This window comes from Nematostella vectensis, chromosome 5 (genome assembly GCF_932526225.1).
Source record: "Nematostella vectensis chromosome 5, jaNemVect1.1, whole genome shotgun sequence".
Lineage (NCBI taxonomy): Eukaryota > Metazoa > Cnidaria > Anthozoa > Actiniaria > Edwardsiidae > Nematostella > Nematostella vectensis.
The window spans coordinates 16,992,154-17,016,821 of NC_064038.1; the positions used below are offsets into that span (position 1 = coordinate 16,992,154).

Consider the following 24,668-nt stretch of genomic DNA (forward strand, 5'->3'; position numbering starts at 1 on the left):
TACTTGGATAAGTGTAGCCTGTGTGTACTTGGATAAGTGTAGCCTTTGTGTACTTGGATAAGTGAAGCCTGTGTGTTCTTGGATAAGTGTAGCCTGTGTGTTCATGGATAAGCGTAGCCTGTGTGTTCTTTGATAAGTGATGCCTGTGTGTACTTGGATAAGCGTAGCCTGTGTGTTCTTGGATAAGCGTAGCCTGTGTGTTCTTGGATAAGCGTAGCCTGTGTGTTCTTTGATAAGTGAAGCCTGTGTGTACTTGGATAAGCGTAGCCTGTGTCTTCTTGGATAAGGGAAGCCTGTGTGTTCTTGGATAAGCGTAGCCTGTGTGTACTTGGATAAGCGTATCCTGTGTGTTCCTGAATAAGCGTAGCCTGTGTGTTCTTGGATAAGTGAAGCCTGTGTGTACTTGGATAAGCGTAGCCTGTGTGTTCTTGGATAAGCGTAGCCTGTGTGTCCTTTTGGATAAGTGAAGCCTGTGTGTACTTGGATAAGCGTATCCTGTGTGTTCTTGGATAAGCGTAGCCTGTGTGTACTTGGATAAGTGCAGCCTGTGTGTACTTGGATAAGCGTAGCCTGTGTGTACTTGGATAAGTGAAGCCTGTGTGTTCTTGGATAAGCGTAGCCTGTGTGTACTTGGATAAGTGAAGCCTGTGTCTTCTTGGATAAGTGAAGCCAGTGTGTACTTGGATAAGCGTATCCTGTGTGTTCTTGGATAAGCGTAGCCTGTGTGTACTTGGATAAGTGAAGCCTGTGTGTACTTGGATAAGCGTAGCCTGTGTGTACTTGGATCAGTGAAGTCTGTGTGTTCTTGGATAAGTGAAGCCTGTGTGTACTTGGATAAGCATAGCCTATGTGTATTTGGATAAGCGTAGCCTGTGTCTTCTTGGATAAACGTAGCTTCTGTCTTCTTGGATAAGTGAAGCCTTTGTGTACTTGGATAAGCGTAGCCTGTGATAAGCTTAGCCTGTGTCTTCTTGGATAAGTGAAGCCTGTGTGTACTTGGATAAGCGTAGCCTGTGTCTTCTTGGATAAGTGAAGCCTGTGTGTACTTGGATAAGCGTAGCCTGTGTCTTCTTGGATAAGTTAAGCCTGTGTGTACTTGGATAAGCGTATCCTGTGTGTACTTGGATAAGTGAAGCCTGTGTGTACTTGGATAAGCATAGCCTGTGTGTTCTTGGATAACCGTCGCCTGTGTGTACTTGGATAAGCGTAGCCTGTGTGTACTTGGATAAGCGTAGCCTGTGTGATCTTGGATAAGCGTAGCCTATTTGTACTTAAATAAGCGTAGCCTGTGTGTACTTTGATAAGTGAAGCCTGTGTAAACTTGGATAAGCGTAGCCTGTGTCTTCTTGGATAAGTGAAGCCTGTGTGTACTTAGATAAGCGTAGCCTGTGTTTACTTGGATAAGCGTAGCCTGTGTCTTTTGGATAAGTGAAGCCTGTGTCTTCTTGGATAAGCGTAGCCTGTGTGTATTTGGATAAGTAAAGCCTGTGAGTACATGGATAAGTGAAGCCTGTGTGTACTTGGATAAGTGAAGCCTGTGTGTACTTGGATAAGTGAAGCCTGTATGTACTTGGATAAGTGAAGCCTGTGTGTAGTTGGATAAGTGAAGCCTGTATGTACTTGGATAAGTGAAGCCTGTGTGTTCTTGGATAAGCGTAGCCTGTGTGTACTTGGATAAGCGTAGCCTGTGTGTACTTGGATAAGCGTAGCCTGTCTGTACTTGGATAAGTGAAGCCTGTGTGTACCTGGATAAGTGAAGCCTGTGTGTACTTGGATAAGTGAAGCCTGTGTGTTCTTGGATAAGGGTAGCCTGTGTGTACTTGGATAAGCGTAGCCTGTGTGTTCTTGGATAAGCGTAGCCTGTGTGTACTTGGATAAGCGTAGCCTGTGTGTACTTGGATAAGTAAAGCCTGTGTGTACTTGGATAAGTGAAGCCTGTGTGTACTTGGATAAGTGAAGCCTGTGTGTTCTTGGATAAGCTTAGCCTGTCTGTACTTGTATAAGTAAAGCCTTTGTGTACTTGGAAAAGTGAAGCCTGTGTGTACTTGGATAAGTGAAGCCTGTGTGTTCTTGGATAAGTGAAGCCTGTGTGTACTTGGATAAGTTTAGCCTGTGTGTACTTGGATAAGTGAAGCCTGTGTGTACTTGGCTAAGTGAAGCCTGTGTGTTCTTGGATAAGCGTAGCCTGTGTGTACTTGGATAAGCGTAGCCTGTGTGTTCTTGGATAAGCGTAGCCTGTGTGTTCTTGGATAAGCGTAGCCTGTGTGTTCTTGGATAAGCGTAGCCTGTGTGTACTTGGATAAGCGTAGCCTGTGTCTTCTTGGATAAGTGAAGCCTGTGTGTACTTGGATAAGCGTAGCCTGTGATAAGCTTAGCCTGTGTCTTCTTGGATAAGTGAAGCCTGTGTGTACTTGGATAAGCAAAGCCTGTGTGTACTTGGATAAGCGTAGCCTGTCTGTTCTTGGATAAGCGTAGCCTGTGTGTACTTGGATAAGCGTAGCCTGTGTGTATTTGGATAAGTGAAACCTGTGTGTTCTTGGATAAGTGAAGCCTGTGTGTACTTGGATAAGCGTAGCCTGTGTCTTCTTTGATAAGTGAAGCCTGTGTGTACTCTGATAAGTGAAGCCTGTGTGTTCTTGGATAAGTGAAGCCTGTGTGTACTTGGATAAGTGTAGCCTGTGTGTACTTGGATAAGTGAAGCCTGTGTGTTCTTGGATAAGTGAAGCCTGTGTGTTCCTGGATAAGCGTAGCCTGTGTGTTCTTTGATAAGTGATGCCTGTGTGTACTTGGATAAGCGTAGCCTGTGTGTTCTTGGATAAGCGTAGCCTGTGTGTTCTTGGATAAGCGTAGCCTGTGTGTTCTTTGATAAGTGAAGTCTGTGTGTACTTGGATAAGCGTAGCCTGTGTCTTCTTGGATAAGGGAAGCCTGTGTGTTCTTGGATAAGCGTAGCCTGTGTGTTCTTGGATAAGCGTAGCCTGTGTGTACTTGGATAAGCGTAGCCTGTGTGTTCTTAGATAAGCGTAGCCTGTGTGTACTTGGATAATCGTAGCCTGTGTGTACTTGGATAAGCGTAGCCTGTGTGATCTTGGATAAGCGTAGCCTATGTGTACTTGAATAAGCGTAGCCTGTGTGTACTTGGATAAGTGTAGCCTGTGTAAACTTGGATAAGCGTAGCCTGTGTGTACTTGGATAAGTGAAGCCTGTGTGTTCTTTGATAAGTGATGCCTTTGTGTACTTGGATAAGCGTAGCCTGGTTGTACTTAGATAAGCGTAGCCTGTGTGTATTTGGATAAGGTAGCCTGTGTGTACTTTGATAAGTGAAGCCTGTGTGTACTTGGATGAGTGAAGCCTGTGTGATCTTGGATAAGTAAAGAAGCCTGTGTCTATTTGGATAAGTGAAGCCTGTTTATTCTTAGATAAGCATAGCCTGTGTGTACTTGGATAAGCGTAGCCTGTGTGTATTTGGATAAGCGTTGCCTGTGTCTTCTTGGATAAGTGAAGCCTATGTGTTCTTGGATAAGCGTAGCCTGTCTGTTCTTGGATAAGCGTAGCCTGTGTCTTCTTGGATAAGTGAAGCCTGTGTGTACTTGGATAAGCGTAGCCTGTGATAAGCTTAGCCTGTGTCTTCTTGGATAAGTGAAGCCTGTGTGTACTTGGATAAGCAAAGCCTGTGTGTACTTGGATAAGCGTAGCCTGTCTGTTCTTGGATAAGCGTAGCCTGTGTGTACTTGGATAAGCGTAGCCTGTGTGTATTTGGATAAGTGAAACCTGTGTGTTCTTGGATAAGTGAAGCCTGTGTGTACTTGGATAAGCGTAGCCTGTGTCTTCTTTGATAAGTGAAGCCTGTGTGTACTCTGATAAGTGAAGCCTGTGTGTTCTTGGATAAGTGAAGCCTGTGTGTACTTGGATAAGTGTAGCCTGTGTGTACTTGGATAAGTGAAGCCTGTGTGTTCTTGGATAAGTGAAGCCTGTGTGTTCATGGATAAGCGTAGCCTGTGTGTTCTTTGATAAGTGATGCCTGTGTGTACTTGGATAAGCGTAGCCTGTGTGTACTTAGATAAGCGTAGCCTGTGTGTATTTGGATAAGCGTAGCCTGTGTGTACTTGGATAAGCGTAGCCTGTGTCTTCTTTGATAAGTGAAGCCTGTTTGTACTCTGATAAGTGAAGCCTGTGTGTTCTTGGATAAGTGAAGCCTGTGTGTTCTTGGATAAGCGTAGCCTGTGTGTACTTGGATAAGCGTAGCCTGTGTGTTCTTGGATAAGTGAAGCCTGTGTGTACTCTGATAAGCGAAGCCTGTGTGTACTTGGATAAGTGTAGCCTGTGTGTACTTGGATAAGTGTAGCCTTTGTGTACTTGGATAAGTGAAGCCTGTGTGTTCTTGGATAAGTGTAGCCTGTGTGTTCATGGATAAGCGTAGCCTGTGTGTTCTTTGATAAGTGATGCCTGTGTGTACTTGGATAAGCGTAGCCTGTGTGTTCTTGGATAAGCGTAGCCTGTGTGTTCTTGGATAAGCGTAGCCTGTGTGTTCTTTGATAAGTGAAGCCTGTGTGTACTTGGATAAGCGTAGCCTGTGTCTTCTTGGATAAGGGAAGCCTGTGTGTTCTTGGATAAGCGTAGCCTGTGTGTACTTGGATAAGCGTATCCTGTGTGTTCCTGAATAAGCGTAGCCTGTGTGTTCTTGGATAAGTGAAGCCTGTGTGTACTTGGATAAGCGTAGCCTGTGTGTTCTTGGATAAGCGTAGCCTGTGTGTCCTTTTGGATAAGTGAAGCCTGTGTGTACTTGGATAAGCGTATCCTGTGTGTTCTTGGATAAGCGTAGCCTGTGTGTACTTGGATAAGTGCAGCCTGTGTGTACTTGGATAAGCGTAGCCTGTGTGTACTTGGATAAGTGAAGCCTGTGTGTTCTTGGATAAGCGTAGCCTGTGTGTACTTGGATAAGTGAAGCCTGTGTCTTCTTGGATAAGTGAAGCCAGTGTGTACTTGGATAAGCGTATCCTGTGTGTTCTTGGATAAGCGTAGCCTGTGTGTACTTGGATAAGTGAAGCCTGTGTGTACTTGGATAAGCGTAGCCTGTGTGTACTTGGATCAGTGAAGTCTGTGTGTTCTTGGATAAGTGAAGCCTGTGTGTACTTGGATAAGCATAGCCTATGTGTATTTGGATAAGCGTAGCCTGTGTCTTCTTGGATAAACGTAGCTTCTGTCTTCTTGGATAAGTGAAGCCTTTGTGTACTTGGATAAGCGTAGCCTGTGATAAGCTTAGCCTGTGTCTTCTTGGATAAGTGAAGCCTGTGTGTACTTGGATAAGCGTAGCCTGTGTCTTCTTGGATAAGTGAAGCCTGTGTGTACTTGGATAAGCGTAGCCTGTGTCTTCTTGGATAAGTTAAGCCTGTGTGTACTTGGATAAGCGTATCCTGTGTGTACTTGGATAAGTGAAGCCTGTGTGTACTTGGATAAGCATAGCCTGTGTGTTCTTGGATAACCGTCGCCTGTGTGTACTTGGATAAGCGTAGCCTGTGTGTACTTGGATAAGCGTAGCCTGTGTGATCTTGGATAAGCGTAGCCTATTTGTACTTAAATAAGCGTAGCCTGTGTGTACTTTGATAAGTGAAGCCTGTGTAAACTTGGATAAGCGTAGCCTGTGTCTTCTTGGATAAGTGAAGCCTGTGTGTACTTAGATAAGCGTAGCCTGTGTTTACTTGGATAAGCGTAGCCTGTGTCTTTTGGATAAGTGAAGCCTGTGTCTTCTTGGATAAGCGTAGCCTGTGTGTATTTGGATAAGTAAAGCCTGTGAGTACATGGATAAGTGAAGCCTGTGTGTACTTGGATAAGTGAAGCCTGTGTGTACTTGGATAAGTGAAGCCTGTATGTACTTGGATAAGTGAAGCCTGTGTGTAGTTGGATAAGTGAAGCCTGTATGTACTTGGATAAGTGAAGCCTGTGTGTTCTTGGATAAGCGTAGCCTGTGTGTACTTGGATAAGCGTAGCCTGTGTGTACTTGGATAAGCGTAGCCTGTCTGTACTTGGATAAGTGAAGCCTGTGTGTACCTGGATAAGTGAAGCCTGTGTGTACTTGGATAAGTGAAGCCTGTGTGTTCTTGGATAAGGGTAGCCTGTGTGTACTTGGATAAGCGTAGCCTGTGTGTTCTTGGATAAGCGTAGCCTGTGTGTACTTGGATAAGCGTAGCCTGTGTGTACTTGGATAAGTAAAGCCTGTGTGTACTTGGATAAGTGAAGCCTGTGTGTACTTGGATAAGTGAAGCCTGTGTGTTCTTGGATAAGCTTAGCCTGTCTGTACTTGTATAAGTAAAGCCTTTGTGTACTTGGAAAAGTGAAGCCTGTGTGTACTTGGATAAGTGAAGCCTGTGTGTTCTTGGATAAGTGAAGCCTGTGTGTACTTGGATAAGTTTAGCCTGTGTGTACTTGGATAAGTGAAGCCTGTGTGTACTTGGCTAAGTGAAGCCTGTGTGTTCTTGGATAAGCGTAGCCTGTGTGTACTTGGATAAGCGTAGCCTGTGTGTTCTTGGATAAGCGTAGCCTGTGTGTTCTTGGATAAGCGTAGCCTGTGTGTTCTTGGATAAGCGTAGCCTGTGTGTACTTGGATAAGCGTAGCCTGTGTCTTCTTGGATAAGTGAAGCCTGTGTGTACTTGGATAAGCGTAGCCTGTGATAAGCTTAGCCTGTGTCTTCTTGGATAAGTGAAGCCTGTGTGTACTTGGATAAGCAAAGCCTGTGTGTACTTGGATAAGCGTAGCCTGTCTGTTCTTGGATAAGCGTAGCCTGTGTGTACTTGGATAAGCGTAGCCTGTGTGTATTTGGATAAGCGTAGCCTGTGTGTATTTGGATAAGTGAAACCTGTGTGTTCTTGGATAAGTGAAGCCTGTGTGTACTTGGATAAGCGTAGCCTGTGTCTTCTTTGATAAGTGAAGCCTGTGTGTACTCTGATAAGTGAAGCCTGTGTGTTCTTGGATAAGTGAAGCCTGTGTGTACTTGGATAAGTGTAGCCTGTGTGTACTTGGATAAGTGAAGCCTGTGTGTTCTTGGATAAGTGAAGCCTGTGTGTTCCTGGATAAGCGTAGCCTGTGTGTTCTTTGATAAGTGATGCCTGTGTGTACTTGGATAAGCGTAGCCTGTGTGTTCTTGGATAAGCGTAGCCTGTGTGTTCTTGGATAAGCGTAGCCTGTGTGTTCTTTGATAAGTGAAGCCTGTGTGTACTTGGATAAGCGTAGCCTGTGTCTTCTTGGATAAGGGAAGCCTGTGTGTTCTTGGATAAGCGTAGCCTGTGTGTTCTTGGATAAGCGTAGCCTGTGTGTACTTGGATAAGCGTAGCCTGTGTGTTCTTAGATAAGCGTAGCCTGTGTGTACTTGGATAATCGTAGCCTGTGTGTACTTGGATAAGCGTAGCCTGTGTGATCTTGGATAAGCGTAGCCTATGTGTACTTGAATAAGCGTAGCCTGTGTGTACTTGGATAAGTGTAGCCTGTGTAAACTTGGATAAGCGTAGCCTGTGTGTACTTGGATAAGTGAAGCCTGTGTGTTCTTTGATAAGTGATGCCTTTGTGTACTTGGATAAGCGTAGCCTGGTTGTACTTAGATAAGCGTAGCCTGTGTGTATTTGGATAAGGTAGCCTGTGTGTACTTTGATAAGTGAAGCCTGTGTGTACTTGGATGAGTGAAGCCTGTGTGATCTTGGATAAGTAAAGAAGCCTGTGTCTATTTGGATAAGTGAAGCCTGTTTATTCTTAGATAAGCATAGCCTGTGTGTACTTGGATAAGCGTAGCCTGTGTGTATTTGGATAAGCGTTGCCTGTGTCTTCTTGGATAAGTGAAGCCTATGTGTTCTTGGATAAGCGTAGCCTGTCTGTTCTTGGATAAGCGTAGCCTGTGTCTTCTTGGATAAGTGAAGCCTGTGTGTACTTGGATAAGCGTAGCCTGTGATAAGCTTAGCCTGTGTCTTCTTGGATAAGTGAAGCCTGTGTGTACTTGGATAAGCAAAGCCTGTGTGTACTTGGATAAGCGTAGCCTGTCTGTTCTTGGATAAGCGTAGCCTGTGTGTACTTGGATAAGCGTAGCCTGTGTGTATTTGGATAAGTGAAACCTGTGTGTTCTTGGATAAGTGAAGCCTGTGTGTACTTGGATAAGCGTAGCCTGTGTCTTCTTTGATAAGTGAAGCCTGTGTGTACTCTGATAAGTGAAGCCTGTGTGTTCTTGGATAAGTGAAGCCTGTGTGTACTTGGATAAGTGTAGCCTGTGTGTACTTGGATAAGTGAAGCCTGTGTGTTCTTGGATAAGTGAAGCCTGTGTGTTCATGGATAAGCGTAGCCTGTGTGTTCTTTGATAAGTGATGCCTGTGTGTACTTGGATAAGCGTAGCCTGTGTGTACTTAGATAAGCGTAGCCTGTGTGTATTTGGATAAGCGTAGCCTGTGTGTACTTGGATAAGCGTAGCCTGTGTCTTCTTTGATAAGTGAAGCCTGTTTGTACTCTGATAAGTGAAGCCTGTGTGTTCTTGGATAAGTGAAGCCTGTGTGTTCTTGGATAAGCGTAGCCTGTGTGTACTTGGATAAGCGTAGCCTGTGTGTTCTTGGATAAGTAAAGCCTGTGTGTTCTTGGATAAGCGTAGCCTGTGTGTACTTGGATAAGCGTAGCCTGTGTGTTCTTGGATAAGCGTAGCCTATGTGTACTTGAATAAGCATAGCCTGTGTGTACTTGGATAAGCGTAGCCTATGTGTACTTAAATAAGCTTAGCCTGTGTGTACTTGGATAAGTGAAGCCTGTGTAAACTTGGATAAGCGTAGCCTGTGTGTTCTTGGATAAGCGTAGCCTGTGTCCTTTTGGATAAGTGAAGCCTGTATGTACTTGGATAAGCGTATCCTGTGTGTTCTTGGGTAAGCGTAGCCTGTATGACTTGGATAAGTGCAGCCTCTGTGTTCTTGGATAAGCGTAGCCTGTGTGTACTTGGATAAGTGAAGCCTGTGTCTTCTTGGATAAGTGAAGCCTGTGTGTACTTGTATAAGCGTATCCTGTGTGTTCTTGGATAAGCGTAGCCTGTGTGTACTTGGATAAGTGAAGCCTGTGTGTTCTTGGATAAGTGAAGCCTGTGTGTACTTGGATAAGCGTAGCCTGTGTGTTCTTGGATAAGCGTAGCCTGTGTGTCCTTTTGGATAAGTGAAGCCTGTTTGTACTTGGATAAGTGCAGCCTGTGTGTACTTGGATAAGCGTAGCCTGTGTGTACTTGGATAAGTGAAGCCTGTGTGTTCTTGGATAAGCGTAGCCTGTGTGTACTTGGATAAGTGAAGCCTGTGTCTTCTTGGATAAGTGAAGCCAGTGTGTACTTGGATAAGCGTATCCTGTGTGTTCTTGGATAAGCGTAGCCTGTGTGTACTTGGATAAGTGAAGCCTGTGTGTACTTGGATAAGCGTAGCCTGTGTGTACTTGGATCAGTGAAGTCTGTGTGTTCTTGGATAAGTGAAGCCTGTGTGTACTTGGATAAGCATAGCCTATGTGTATTTGGATAAGCGTAGCCTGTGTCTTCTTGGATAAACGTAGCTTCTGTCTTCTTGGATAAGTGAAGCCTTTGTGTACTTGGATAAGCGTAGCCTGTGATAAGCTTAGCCTGTGTCTTCTTGGATAAGTGAAGCCTGTGTGTACTTGGATAAGCGTAGCCTGTGTCTTCTTGGATAAGTGAAGCCTGTGTGTACTTGGATAAGCGTAGCCTGTGTCTTCTTGGATAAGTTAAGCCTGTGTGTACTTGGATAAGCGTATCCTGTGTGTACTTGGATAAGTGAAGCCTGTGTGTACTTGGATAAGCATAGCCTGTGTGTTCTTGGATAACCGTCGCCTGTGTGTACTTGGATAAGCGTAGCCTGTGTGTACTTGGATAAGCGTAGCCTGTGTGATCTTGGATAAGCGTAGCCTATTTGTACTTAAATAAGCGTAGCCTGTGTGTACTTTGATAAGTGAAGCCTGTGTAAACTTGGATAAGCGTAGCCTGTGTCTTCTTGGATAAGTGAAGCCTGTGTGTACTTGGATAAGCGTAGCCTGTGTTTACTTGGATAAGCGTAGCCTGTGTCTTTTGGATAAGTGAAGCCTGTGTCTTCTTGGATAAGCGTAGCCTGTGTGTATTTGGATAAGTAAAGCCTGTGTGTACATGGATAAGTGAAGCCTGTGTGTACTTGGATAAGTGAAGCCTGTGTGTACTTGGATAAGTGAAGCCTGTATGTACTTGGATAAGTGAAGCCTGTGTGTAGTTGGATAAGTGAAGCCTGTATGTACTTGGATAAGTGAAGCCTGTGTGTTCTTGGATAAGCGTAGCCTGTGTGTACTTGGATAAGCGTAGCCTGTGTGTACTTGGATAAGCGTAGCCTGTCTGTACTTGGATAAGTGAAGCCTGTGTGTACCTGGATAAGTGAAGCCTGTGTGTACTTGGATAAGTGAAGCCTGTGTGTTCTTGGATAAGGGTAGCCTGTGTGTACTTGGATAAGCGTAGCCTGTGTGTTCTTGGATAAGCGTAGCCTGTGTGTACTTGGATAAGCGTAGCCTGTGTGTACTTGGATAAGTAAAGCCTGTGTGTACTTGGATAAGTGAAGCCTGTGTGTACTTGGATAAGTGAAGCCTGTGTGTTCTTGGATAAGCTTAGCCTGTCTGTACTTGGATAAGTAAAGCCTTTGTGTACTTGGAAAAGTGAAGCCTGTGTGTACTTGGATAAGTGAAGCCTGTGTGTTCTTGGATAAGTGAAGCCTGTGTGTACTTGGATAAGTTTAGCCTGTGTGTACTTGGATAAGTGAAGCCTGTGTGTACTTGGCTAAGTGAAGCCTGTGTGTTCTTGGATAAGCGTAGCCTGTGTGTACTTGGATAAGCGTAGCCTGTGTGTACTTGGATAAGGGTAGCCTGTGTGTTCTTGGATAAGCGTAGCCTGTGTGTTCTTGGATAAGCGTAGCCTGTGTGTACTTGGATAAGCGTAGCCTGTGTCTTCTTGGATAAGTGAAGCCTGTGTGTACTTGGATAAGCGTAGCCTGTGATAAGCTTAGCCTGTGTCTTCTTGGATAAGTGAAGCCTGTGTGTACTTGGATAAGCAAAGCCTGTGTGTACTTGGATAAGCGTAGCCTGTCTGTTCTTGGATAAGCGTAGCCTGTGTGTACTTTGATAAGTGAAGCCTGTGTAAACTTGGATAAGCGTAGCCTGTGTCTTCTTGGATAAGTGAAGCCTGTGTGTACTTAGATAAGCGTAGCCTGTGTTTACTTGGATAAGCGTAGCCTGTGTCTTTTGGATAAGTGAAGCCTGTGTCTTCTTGGATAAGCGTAGCCTGTGTGTATTTGGATAAGTAAAGCCTGTGTGTACATGGATAAGTGAAGCCTGTGTGTACTTGGATAAGTGAAGCCTGTGTGTACTTGGATAAGTGAAGCCTGTATGTATATGGATAAGTGAAGCCTGTGTGTAGTTGGATAAGTGAAGCCTGTATGTACTTGGATAAGTGAAGCCTGTGTGTTCTTGGATAAGCGTAGCCTGTGTGTACTTGGATAAGCGTAGCCTGTGTGTACTTGGATAAGCGTAGCCTGTCTGTACTTGGATAAGTGAAGCCTGTGTGTACCTGGATAAGTGAAGCCTGTGTGTACTTGGATAAGTGAAGCCTGTGTGTTCTTGGATAAGGGTAGCCTGTGTGTACTTGGATAAGCGTAGCCTGTGTGTTCTTGGATAAGCGTAGCCTGTGTGTACTTGGATAAGCGTAGCCTGTGTGTACTTGGATAAGTAAAGCCTGTGTGTACTTGGATAAGTGAAGCCTGTGTGTACTTGGATAAGTGAAGCCTGTGTGTTCTTGGATAAGCTTAGCCTGTCTGTACTTGGATAAGTAAAGCCTTTGTGTACTTGGAAAAGTGAAGCCTGTGTGTACTTGGATAAGTGAAGCCTGTGTGTTCTTGGATAAGTGAAGCCTGTGTGTACTTGGATAAGTTTAGCCTGTGTGTACTTGGATAAGTGAAGCCTGTGTGTACTTGGCTAAGTGAAGCCTGTGTGTTCTTGGATAAGCGTAGCCTGTGTGTACTTGGATAAGCGTAGCCTGTGTGTACTTGGATAAGCGTAGCCTGTGTGTTCTTGGATAAGCGTAGCCTGTGTGTTCTTGGATAAGCGTAGCCTGTGTGTACTTGGATAAGCGTAGCCTGTGTCTTCTTGGATAAGTGAAGCCTGTGTGTACTTGGATAAGCGTAGCCTGTGATAAGCTTAGCCTGTGTCTTCTTGGATAAGTGAAGCCTGTGTTTACTTGGATAAGCAAAGCCTGTGTGTACTTGGATAAGCGTAGCCTGTCTGTTCTTGGATAAGCGTAGCCTGTGTGTACTTGGATAAGCGTAGCCTGTGTGTATTTGGATAAGTGAAACCTGTGTGTTCTTGGATAAGTGAAGCCTGTGTGTACTTGGATAAGCGTAGCCTGTGTCTTCTTTGATAAGTGAAGCCTGTGTGTACTCTGATAAGTGAAGCCTGTGTGTTCTTGGATAAGTGAAGCCTGTGTGTACTTGGATAAGTGTAGCCTGTGTGTACTTGGATAAGTGAAGCCTGTGTGTTCTTGGATAAGTGAAGCCTGTGTGTTCCTGGATAAGCGTAGCCTGTGTGTTCTTTGATAAGTGATGCCTGTGTGTACTTGGATAAGCGTAGCCTGTGTGTTCTTGGATAAGCGTAGCCTGTGTGTTCTTGGATAAGCGTAGCCTGTGTGTTCTTTGATAAGTGAAGCCTGTGTGTACTTGGATAAGCGTAGCCTGTGTCTTCTTGGATAAGGGAAGCCTGTGTGTTCTTGGATAAGCGTAGCCTGTGTGTTCTTGGATAAGCGTAGCCTGTGTGTACTTGGATAAGCGTAGCCTGTGTGTTCTTGGATAAGCGTAGCCTGTGTGTACTTGGATAATCGTAGCCTGTGTGTACTTGGATAAGCGTAGCCTGTGTGATCTTGGATAAGCGTAGCCTATGTGTACTTGAATAAGCGTAGCCTGTGTGTACTTGGATAAGTGAAGCCTGTGTAAACTTGGATAAGCGTAGCCTGTGTGTACTTGGATAAGTGAAGCCTGTGTGTTCTTTGATAAGTGATGCCTTTGTGTACTTGGATAAGCGTAGCCTGGTTGTACTTAGATAAGCGTAGCCTGTGTGTATTTGGATAAGGTAGCCTGTGTGTACTTTGATAAGTGAAGCCTGTGTGTACTTGGATGAGTGAAGCCTGTGTGATCTTGGATAAGTAAAGAAGCCTGTGTCTATTTGGATAAGTGAAGCCTGTTTATTCTTAGATAAGCATAGCCTGTGTGTACTTGGATAAGCGTAGCCTGTGTGTACTTGGATAAGCGTTGCCTGTGTCTTCTTGGATAAGTGAAGCCTATGTGTTCTTGGATAAGCGTAGCCTGTCTGTTCTTGGAGAAGCGTAGCCTGTGTCTTCTTGGATAAGTGAAGCCTGTGTGTACTTGGATAAGCGTAGCCTGTGATAAGCTTAGCCTGTGTCTTCTTGGATAAGTGAAGCCTGTGTGTACTTGGATAAGCAAAGCCTGTGTGTACTTGGATAAGCGTAGCCTGTCTGTTCTTGGATAAGCGTAGCCTGTGTGTACTTGGATAAGCGTAGCCTGTGTGTATTTGGATAAGTGAAACCTGTGTGTTCTTGGATAAGTGAAGCCTGTGTGTACTTGGATAAGCGTAGCCTGTGTCTTCTTTGATAAGTGAAGCCTGTGTGTACTCTGATAAGTGAAGCCTGTGTGTTCTTGGATAAGTGAAGCCTGTGTGTACTTGGATAAGTGTAGCCTGTGTGTACTTGGATAAGTGAAGCCTGTGTGTTCTTGGATAAGTGAAGCCTGTGTGTTCATGGATAAGCGTAGCCTGTGTGTTCTTTGATAAGTGATGCCTGTGTGTACTTGGATAAGCGTAGCCTGTGTGTACTTAGATAAGCGTAGCCTGTGTGTATTTGGATAAGCGTAGCCTGTGTGTACTTGGATAAGCGTAGCCTGTGTCTTCTTTGATAAGTGAAGCCTGTTTGTACTCTGATAAGTGAAGCCTGTGTGTTCTTGGATAAGTGAAGCCTGTGTGTACTTGGATAAGTGTAGCCTGTGTGTACTTGGATAAGTGAAGCCTGTGTGTTCTTGGATAAGTGAAGCCTGTGTGTTCATGGATAAGCGTAGCCTGTGTGTTCTTTGATAAGTGATGCCTGTGTGTACTTTGATAAGCGTAGCCTGTATGTACTTAGATAAGCGTAGCCTGTGTGTATTTGGATAAGCGTAGCCTGTGTGTACTTTGATAAGTGAAGCCTGTGTGTACTTGGATAAGCGTAGCCTGTGTGTTCTTGGATAAGTGAAGCCTGTGTGTACTTGGATAAGTGAAACCTGTGTGTACTTGGATAAGCGTAGCCTGTGTGTTCTTGGATAAGTGAAGCCTGTGTGTTCTTGGATAAGTGAAGCCTGTGTGTACTCTGATAAGTGAAGCCTGTGTGTACTTGGATAAGTGTAGCCTGTGTGTACTTGGATAAGTGAAGCCTGTGTGTTCTTGGATAAGTGAAGCCTGTGTGTTCATGGATAAGCGTAGCCTGTGTGTTCTTTGATAAGTGATGCCTGTGTGTACTTGGATAAGCGTAGCCTGTGTGTACTTAGATAAGCGTAGCCTGTGTGTATTTGGATAAGCGTAGCCTGTGTGTACTTTGATAAGTGAAGCCTGTGTGTACTTGGATAAGCGTAGCCTGTGTGTTCTTGGATAAGTGAAGCCTGTGTGTACTTGGATAAGTGAAACCTGTGTGTACTTGGATAAGCGTAGCCTGTGTGTTCTTGGATAAGTGAAGCCTGTGTGTTCTTTGATAAGTGAAGCCTGTGTGTACTTGGATAAGCGTAGCCTGTGTCTTCTTGGATAAGGGAAGCCTGTGTGTTCTTGGATAAGCTTAGCCTGTGTGTTCTTGAATAAGTGAAGCCTGTATGTACTTGGATAAGCGTATCCTGTGTGTTCTTGGATAAGCGTAGCCTGTGTGTACTTGGATAAGTGCAGCCTGTGTGTACTTGGATAAGCGTAGCCTGTGTGTACTTGGATAAGTGAAGCCTGTGTGTACTTGGATAACTGAAGCCTGTGTGTTCTTGGATAAGCTTAGCCTGTGTGTTCTTGGATAAGCGTAGCCTGCGTGTTCTTGGATAAGTGAAGCCTGTGTGTACTTGGATAAGCGTAGCCTGTGTCTTCTTGGATAAGTGAAGCCTGTGTGTACTTGGGTAAGCGTAGCCTATGTGTACTTGAATAAGCATAGCCTGTGTGTACTTGGATAAGCGTAGCCTGTGTGTACTTGGATAAGTGAAGCCTGTGTCCTTTTGGATAAGTGAAGCCTGTGTGTACTTGGTTAAGCGTAGCCTGTGTGTTCTTGGATAAGCATAGCCTGTGTGTACTTGGATAAGCGTAGCCTGTGTGTACTTGGATAAGTGAATCCTGTGTCCTTTTGGATAAGTGAAGCCTGTATGTACTTGGATAAGCGTATTCTGTGTGTTCTTGGATAAGCGTAGCCTGTGTGTACTTGGATACGTGCAGCCTGTGTGTACTTGGATAAGCATAGCCTGTGTGTACTTGGATAAGTGAAGCCTGTGTGTTCTTGGATAAGCGTAGCCTGTGTGTACTTGGATAAGTGAAGCCTGTGTCTTCTTGGATAAGTGAAGCCTGTGTGTACTTGGATAAGCGTATCCTGTGTGTTCTTGGATAAGCGTAGCCTGTGTATTCTTGGATAAGTGAAGCCTGTGTGTACTTGGATAAGCGTATCCTGTGTGTTCTTGGATAAGCGTAGCCTGTGTGTACTTGGATAAGCGTATCCTGTGTGTTCTTGGATAAGCGTAGCCTGTGTATTCTTGGATAAGTGAAGCCTGTGTGCACTTGGATAAGCGTAGCCTGTGTGTACTTGGATAAGCGTAGCCTGTGTGTACTTGGATAAGCGTACCCTGTGTATTCTTGGATAAGTGAAGCCTGTGTGTTCTTGGATAAGCGTAGCCTGTGTGTTCTTGGATAAGCGTAGCCTGTGTGTTCTTGGATAAGTGAAGCCGGTGTGTTCTTGGATAAGCGTAGCCTGTGTGTTCTTGGATAAGAGAAGCCTGTGTGTTCTTGGATAAGCGTAGCCTGTGTGTTCTTGGATAAGCGTAGCCAGTGTGTTCTTGGATAAGCGTAGCCTGTGTGTTCTTGGATAAGTGAAGCGTATGCGTTCTTGGATAAGCGTAGCCTGTGTGTTCTTGGATAAGTGAAGCCTGTGTGTTCTTGGATAAGTGAAGCCTGTGTGTTCTTGGATAAGTGAAGCCTGTGTGATCTTGGATAAGTGAAGTAACCTGTGTGTTGTTGGATAAGCGTAGCCTGTGTGTAATATGATAAGTGAAGCCTGTGTCTTCTTGGATAAGTAATGCCTGTGTGTACTTGGATAAGCGTAGCCTGTGTGTACTTGGATAAGTGAAGCCTGTGTGTACTTGGATAAGAGTAGCCTGTGTGTACTTGGATAAGTGAAGCCTGTGTCCTTTTGGATAAGTGAAGCCTGTGTGTACTTGGATAAGCGTATCCTGTGTGTTCTTGGATAAGCGTTGCCTGTGTGTACTTGGACAAGTGCAGCCTGTGTGTACTTGGATAAGCGTAGCCTGTGTGTACTTGGATAAGTGAAGCCTGTGTGTACTTGGATAAGTGTAGCCTGTGTGTACTTGGATAAGTCAAGCCTGTGTGTTCTTGGATAAGTGAAGCCTGTGTGTACTTGGATAAGTGAAACCTGTGTGTACTTGGATAAGCGTAGCCTGTGTGTTCTTGGATAAGTGAAGCCTGTGTGTTCTTTGATAAGTGAAGCCTGTGTGTACTTGGATAAGCGTAGCCTGTGTCTTCTTGGATAAGCGTATCCTGTGTGTTCTTGGATAAGCGTAGCCTGTGTGTTCTTGAATAAGTGAAGCCTGTGTTTACTTGGATCAGCGTAGCCTGTGTCTTCTTGGATAAGGGAAGCCTGTGTGTACTTGGATAAGCGTAGCCTGTGTCTTCTTGGATAAGTGAAGCCTGTGTGTTCTTGGATAAGCGTAGCCTGTGTGTTCTTGGATAAGCGTAGCCTGTGTGTACTTGGATAAGCGTAGCCTGTGTGTACTTGGATAAGCGTAGCCTGTGTGTACTTGGATATGCGTAGCCTGTGTGATCTTGGATAAGCGTAGCCTATGTGTACTTAAATAAGCGTAGCCTGTGTGTACTTGGATAAGTGAAGCCTGTGTAAACTTGGATAAGCGTAGCCTGTGTGTTCTTGGATAAGCGTAGCCTGTGTGTTCTTGGATAAGTGAAGCCTGTGTGTACTTGGATAAGCGTAGCCTGTGTCTTCTTGGATAAGTGAAGCCTGTGTGTACTTGGGTAAGCGTAGCCTGTGTGTTCTTGGATAAGCGTAGCCTGTGTGTACTTGGATAAGTGAAGCGTATGCGTTCTTGGATAAGCGTAGCCTGTGTGTTTTTGGATAAGTGAAGCCTGTGTGTTCTTGGATAAGTGAAGCCTGTGTGAACTTGGATAAGTGAAGTAGCCTGTGTGTTGTTGGATAAGCGTAGCCTGTGTGTAATTGGATAAGTGAAGCCTGTGTCTTCTTGGATAAGTAATGCCTGTGTGTACTTGGATAAGCGTAGCCTGTGTGTACTTGGATAAGTGAAGCCTGTGTGTACTTGGATAAGAGTAGCCTGTGTGTACTTGGATAAGTGAAGCCTGTGTCCTTTTGGATAAGTGAAGCCTGTGTGTACTTGGATAAGCGTATCCTGTGTGTTCTTGGATAAGCGTTGCCTGTGTGTACTTGGACAAGTGCAGCCTGTGTGTACTTGGATAAGCGTAGCCTGTGTGTACTTGGATAAGTGAAGCCTGTGTGTTCTTGGATCAGCGTAGCCTGTGTCTTCTTGGATAAGTGAAGCCTGTGTGTACTTGGATAAGCGTAGCCTGTGTCTTCTTGGATAAGTGAAGCCTGTGTGTTCTTGGATAAGCGTAGCCTGTGTGTACTTGGATAAGCGTAGCCTGTGTGTTCTTGGATAAGCGTAGCCTGTGTGTACTTGGATAAGCGTAGCCTGTGTGTACTTGGATAAGCGTAGCCTGTGTGTACTTGGATATGCGTAGCCTGTGTGATCTTGGATAAGCGTAGCCTATGTGTACTTGGATAAGCGTACCCTGTGTATTCTTGGATAAGTGAAGCCTGTGTGTTCTTGGATAAGCGTAGCCTGTGTGTTCTTGGATAAGCGTAGCCTGTGTGTTCTTGGATAAGTGAAGCCGGTGTGTACTTGGATAAGCGTAGCCTGTGTCTTCTTGGATAAGCGTATCCTGTGTGTTCTTGGATAAGCGTAGCCTGTGTGTTCTTGAATAAGTGAAGCCTGTGTTTACTTGGATAAGTGAAGCCTGTGTGTACTTGGATAAGTGAAGCCTGTGTGTACTTGGATAAGTGAAGCCTGTGTAAACTTGGATAAGCGTAGCCTGTGTGTTCTTGGATAAGCGTAGCCTGTGTGTTCTTGGATAAGTGAACCCTGTGTGTACTTGGATAAGCGTAGCCTGTGTGTACTTGGATAAGCGTAGCCTGTGTGTACTTGGATAAGCGTAGCCTGTGTGTACTTGGATAAGCGTATCCTGTGTGTACTTGGATAAGCGTAGCCTGTGTGTTCTTGGATAAGCGTAGCCTGTGTGTCCTTTTGGATAAGTGAAGCCTGTTTGTACTTGGATAAGTGCAGCCTGTGTGTACTTGGATAAGCGTAGCCTGTGTGTTCTTGGATAAGCGTAGCCTGTGTGTACTTGGATAAGTGAAGCCTGTGTCTTCTTGGATAAGTGAAGCCTGTGTGTACTTGGATAAGCGTATCCTGTGTGTTCTTGGATAAGCGTAGCCTGTGTGTACTTGGATAAGTGAAGCCTGTGTGTACTTGGATAAGCGTAGCCTGTGTGTACTTGGATAAGTGAAGTCTGTGTGTTCTTGGATAAGTGAAGCCTGTGTGTACTTGGATAAGCATAGCCTATGTGTATTTGGATAAGCGTAGCCTGTGTGTACTTGGATAAGCGTATCCTGTGTGTTCTTGGATAAGCGTAGCCTGTGTGTTCTTGGATAAGCGTAGTCTGTGTGTTCTTTGATAATTGAAGCCTGTGTGTACTTGGATAAGCGTAGCCTGTGTGTTCTTGGATAAGCGTAGCCTGTGTGTACTTGGATAAGCGTAGCCTGTGTGTTCTTGGATAAGTAAAGCCTGTGTGTTCTTGGATAAGCGTAGCCTGTGTGTACTTTGATAAGCGTAGCCTGTGTGTTCTTGGATAAGCGTAGCCTATGTGTACTTGAATAAGCGTAGCCTGTGTGTACTTGGATGAGCGTAGCCTATGTGTACTTGAATATGCTTAGCCTGTGTAAACTTGGATAAGCGTAGCCTGTGTGTTCTTGGATAAGCGTAGCCTGTGTCCTTTTGGATAAGTGAAGCCTGTATGTACTTGGATAAGCGTATCCTGTGTGTTCTTGGATAAGCGTAGCCTGTATGACTTGGATAAGTGCAGCCTGTGTGTACTTGGATAAGCGTAGCCTGTGTGTACTTGGATAAGTGAAGCCTGTGTCTTCTTGGATAAGTGAAGCCTGTGTGTACTTGGATAAGCGTATCCTGTGTGTTCTTGAATAAGCGTAGCCTGTGTGTACTTGGATAAGTGAAGCCTGTGTGTTCTTGGATAAGTGAAGCCTGTGTGTACTTGCATAAGCGTAGCCTGTGTGTTCTTGGATAAGCGTAGCCTGTGTGTTCTTGGATAAGCGTAGCCTGTGTGTCCTTTTGGATAAGTGAAGCCTGTTTGTACTTGGATAAGTGCAGCCTGTGTGTACTTGGATAAGCGTAGCCTGTGTGTACTTGGATAAGTGAAGCCTGTGTGTTCTTGGATAAGCGTAGCCTGTGTGTACTTGGATAAGTGAAGCCTGTGTCTTCTTGGATAAGTGAAGCCTGTGTGTATTTGGATAAGCGTATCCTGTGTGTTCTTGGATAAGCGTAGCCTGTGTGTACTTGGATAAGTGAAGCCTGTGTGTACTTGGATAAGCGTAGCCTGTGTGTACTTGGATAAGTGAAGTCTGTGTGTTTTTGGATAAGTGAAGCCTGTGTGTACTTGGATAAGCATAGCCTATGTGTATTTGGATAAGCGTAGCCTGTGTCTTCTTGGATAAGTGAAGCCTGTGTGTTCTTGGATAAGCGTAGCCTGTGTCTTCTTGGATAAGCGTAGCTTCTGTCTTCTTGGATAAGTGAAGCCTTTGTGTACTTGGATAAGCGTAGCCTGTGATAAGCTTAGCCTGTGTCTTCTTGGATAAGTGAAGCCTGTGTGTACTTGGATAAGCGTAGCCCGTGTCTTCTTGGATAAGCGTAGCCCGTGTCTTCTTGGATAAGTGAAGCCTGTGTGTACTTGGATAAGCGTAGCCTGTGTCTTCTTGGATAAGTTAAGCCTGTGTGTACTTGGATAAGCGTAGCCTGTGTGTACTTGGATAAGTGAAGCCTGTGTGTACTTGGATAAGCATAGCCTGTGTGTTCTTGGATAACCGTCGCCTGTGTGTACTTGGATAAGCGTAGCCTGTGTGTACTTGGATAAGCGTAGCCTGTGTGATCTTGGATAAGCGTAGCCTATTTGTACTTAAATAAGCGTAGCCTGTGTGTACTTTGATAAGTGAAGCCTGTGTAAACTTGGATAAGCGTAGCCTGTGTCTTCTTGGATAAGTGAAGCCTGTGTGTACTTAGATAAGCGTAGCCTGTGTTTACTTGGATAAGCGTAGCCTGTGTCTTTTGGATAAGTGAAGCCTGTGTCTTCTTGGATAAGCGTAGCCTGTGTGTATTTGGATAAGTAAAGCCTGTGTGTACATGGATAAGTGAAGCCTGTGTGTACATGGATAAGTGAAGCCTGTGTGTACTTGGATAAGTGAAGCCTGTATGTACTTGGATAAGTGAAGCCTGTGTGTACTTGGATAAGTGAAGCCTGTGTGTACTTGGATAAGTGAAGCCTGTGTGTTCTTGGATAAGCGTGGCCTGTGTGTACTTGGATAAGCGTAGCCTGTGTGTACTTGGATAAGCGTAGCCTGTGTGTACTTGGATAAGCGTAGCCTGTGTGTACTTGGATAAGTGAAGCCTGTGTGTACTTGGATAAGTGAAGCCTGTGTGTACTTGGATAAGTGAAGCCTGTGTGTTCTTGGATAAGGGTAGCCTGTGTGTACTTGGATAAGCGTAGCCTGTGTGTTCTTGGATAAGCGTAGCCTGTGTGTACTTGGATAATCGTAGCCTGTGTGTACTTGGATAAGTGAAGCCTGTGTGTACTTGGATAAGTGAAGCCTGTGTGTTCTTGGATAAGTAAAGCCTTTGTGTACTTGGATAAGTGAAGCCTGTGTGTACTTGGATAAGTGAAGCCTGTGTGTACTTGGATAAGTGAAGCCTGTGTGTACTTGGATAAGTGAAGCCTGTGTGTACTTGGATAAGTTAAGCCTGTGTGTACTTGGATAAGTGAAGCCTGTGTGTACTTGGATAAGCGTAGCCTGTGTGTAATTGGATAAGCGTAGCCTGTGTGTTCTTGGATAAGCGTAGCCTGTGTGTTCTTGGATAAGCGTAGCCTGTGTGTACTTGGATAAGCGTGCTACAACCCTCTGCCGTCAGAATTCTTAGGAATTTAAGGTATTCTGCCTATCCAGTTTCACCCTATTACACTTACTGTCACGTTATTTTTTTTAACTACTTATGATGTATCTTTGCGAATGCAGAATATGAAGCTAGTAGAAGAAAAGCAAGCCAAATTAAAATTCAGAGAAGCCGAAAAAAGGGAAAAGGAAAAGCGACTGCGAAAGCTGACGAGTCAGGTGTGAAAACAATGAGATGAGGCAACACAGGTTATCACCATCGTCAACATTTGCTGTCACTATCAGCTTTATCATCACCATCATCGATATCACCGTTATCACCAATAACTCCACCATCACCAATATCACAACCATCATCATCAACAATAACACCACCATCACCAATATCACAACCATCATCATCAACAATAACACCACCATCACCAGTATCACAACCATCATCATCAACAATAACACAGCCATCACCAATAACACAACCATCATCATCAACAATAACACCTCCATCACCAATATCATAACCATCATCATAACCAATAACTCCACCATTACCAATGACACAACCATCATCATCAACAATAATACAGCCATCACCAATATCACAACCATCATCATCAACAATAACTCCACCATCACCAATAACACAACCATCATCATCAACAATAACACCACCATCACCAATAACACAACCATCATCATCATCAACAATAACACAGCCATCAACAATAACACAACCATCATCATCAACAATAACTCCACCATGACCAATAACACAACCATCATCATCAACAATAACTCCACCATCACCAATATCATAACCATCATCATCAACAATAACACCACCATGACCAATATCACAACCATCATCATCAACAATAACTCCACCATCACCAATAACACAACCATCATCATCAACAATAACACCACCATCACCAATAACACAACCATCATCATCAACAATAACACCACCTTCACCAATAACACAACCATCATCATCAACAATAACTCCACCATCACCAATAACACAACCATCATCATCACCAATAACTCCACCATCACCAATAACACAACCATCATCATCAACAATAACTCCACCATCACCAATAACACAACCATCATCATCAATAATAACTCCACCATCACCAATAACATCACCATCACCAATAACACCACCGTCATCATCACCAATAACACCACTATCACCTAGCATATGACGACCAAACTTGTCCCTAGCACGTCATGTCCATCATCATTTTCATCAGCGTCAAACTCAGAATTAATAGAATAAGTATCATTACGTTAGGTTCAATTTCGCATTGAAGCGGATAATTCGCTACTAAGATGAGTTTACATTGGGTTTCATGACCTACGAGATGAGTTTTCATGAGGTTTCACGACCTACGAGATGAGTTTACATAGGGTTTCACGACCTACGAGATGAGTTTACATAAGGTTTCATGACCTACGAGATGAGTTTACTTAGGGTTTCACGACCTACGAGATGAGTTACATAGGGTTTTATGACCTACGAGATGAGTTTACATAGGGTTTTACGACCTAAAAGTTAAGTTTATATAGGGTTTCGTGACCTACGAGATGAGTTTACTTGGGGTTTCACGACCTACGAGATGCGTTTACATGGGGTTTCACGACCTACAAAAACATGCGTCACGCAAGTCGCACCCCGTGACTTAAATGATGTATTTAGCCTCGTCCCCAGGCGTCTCATGACGGCCCTCTGTTGTCACGCAAGTCGCACCACGTGACTTTAATGATGTCTGTAGCCTTGTCCCCAGGCATCTCGTGACAGACCTCTGTTGTCACGCATTCTCTGCAATAAGCTATCCCCAACGCCTGGCAAAACACTAGGCCTTTAACTAGGACATTAACTGTTTGAATTCAAATATTATGATTGGACTGCTTTAAGCAAATATTCTAAATTGTTATAAGATCGCTTGTTATACAAGATAAATCTATTTGTGGCGTTTAACAAAAAATATTCACGGGCTAGACTTCGCGTGTGTTTTGAAAATCTACCAAAACCAGGCTCAGTTGAAGTAAATAATCTCAATAGCAGTGAGATATGTGCTCTACTCTTCTAATCTCTTGCTGAAACGCTCGGATAACAGTTTCCCTTATAAGCCATAGACATCTCGACCAAGCCGTACAAGCCTAAAGACACGTCGATTTGACGATTTCCAGTGTTTTGCCAGGCTTTAGGGCGAAAAGTAACAGCATTAACCGACAAGCCGCTCAGCCAATAGAAGCGAGGGAACGAGGCTATGATGTCTGTTTGCTTCGCCAAGAACGATAACATGAATATCATCTTTTTGTTTGCTAACTAGGTGGAAGTAAAGGCTGAACGAGATCCGAATCGACTTTACAAACTCACTCGCGGATGGGAGGAAAGGAGGAAGGATGGGACTTCGACTAGCGGTGGGCCAGTATTACACATGCCTCACAGGTGAGCTCAAGTAGTAAAGGTAACACCGCATAAACTCAAAACATCTCTACAAATGTAATTGAAGTAAATTTGTTTATATTATGCTTATGTTTTTTTGTTTATGTATTATTTTCCTCTTTCTTTCTTTGTAGAGCTGTTCCATCATGGCGACAAGGCTTGTCATGAGACATCTTCACCTCCCTGTCGCGGTACTGGTATCTCAGATCATGAGACATCTTCACCTCCCTGTCGCGGTACTGGTATCTCAGATCATGAGACATCTTCACCTCCCTGTCGCGGTACTGGTATCTCAGATCATGAGACATCTTCACCTCACTGGCGCGGTACTGGTATCTTATATCATGAGACATCTTCACCTCCCTGTCGCGGTACTGGTATCTCAGATCATTAGACATCTTCACCTCCCTGGCGCGGTACTGGTATCTTAGATCATGAGATACCTTCACCTCACTGGCGCGGTACTGTTATCTCAGATTATGAAACATCTTCAGCTCCCCTGTCGCGGTACTGGTATCTCAGATCATGAGACATCTTCAGCTCCCTTGAGCGGTACTCCGGTAGGCTGAAGGGGCCTCAGAAGATAGAATCGCTGTCACATGCGACATTAGTTGAGATACAGACTCATACAGACAACATAGTCATAAATTGA

At 44.4% G+C, this 24,668-nt stretch overlaps 1 protein-coding gene across 3 annotated transcripts in view; it reads left to right on the forward strand.

Annotated features, from left to right (window-relative positions):
• LOC5508088 (coiled-coil domain-containing protein 112) overlaps positions 1 to 24,423 on the forward strand; it is an 86,512-nt gene extending 62,089 nt beyond the window's left edge. For 2 of the 3 annotated variants that reach the window (XR_007308039.1, XM_048727460.1), the window contains exons 11-13: positions 21,682 to 21,777; positions 23,901 to 24,019; positions 24,151 to 24,243. Coding sequence is in view for 2 of the 3 variants with exons in the window: in XM_048727460.1 (XP_048583417.1) it covers positions 21,682 to 21,777; positions 23,901 to 24,019; positions 24,151 to 24,184 (249 nt within the window). In the remaining variant the exon portion in view is untranslated. Of the gene's footprint in view, positions 1 to 21,681; positions 21,778 to 23,900; positions 24,020 to 24,150 lie in introns of all 3 variants that reach the window. The other variant, XM_048727461.1, reaches the window with a different exon arrangement.
• The last annotated feature ends 245 nt before the right edge of the window (positions 24,424 to 24,668 follow it).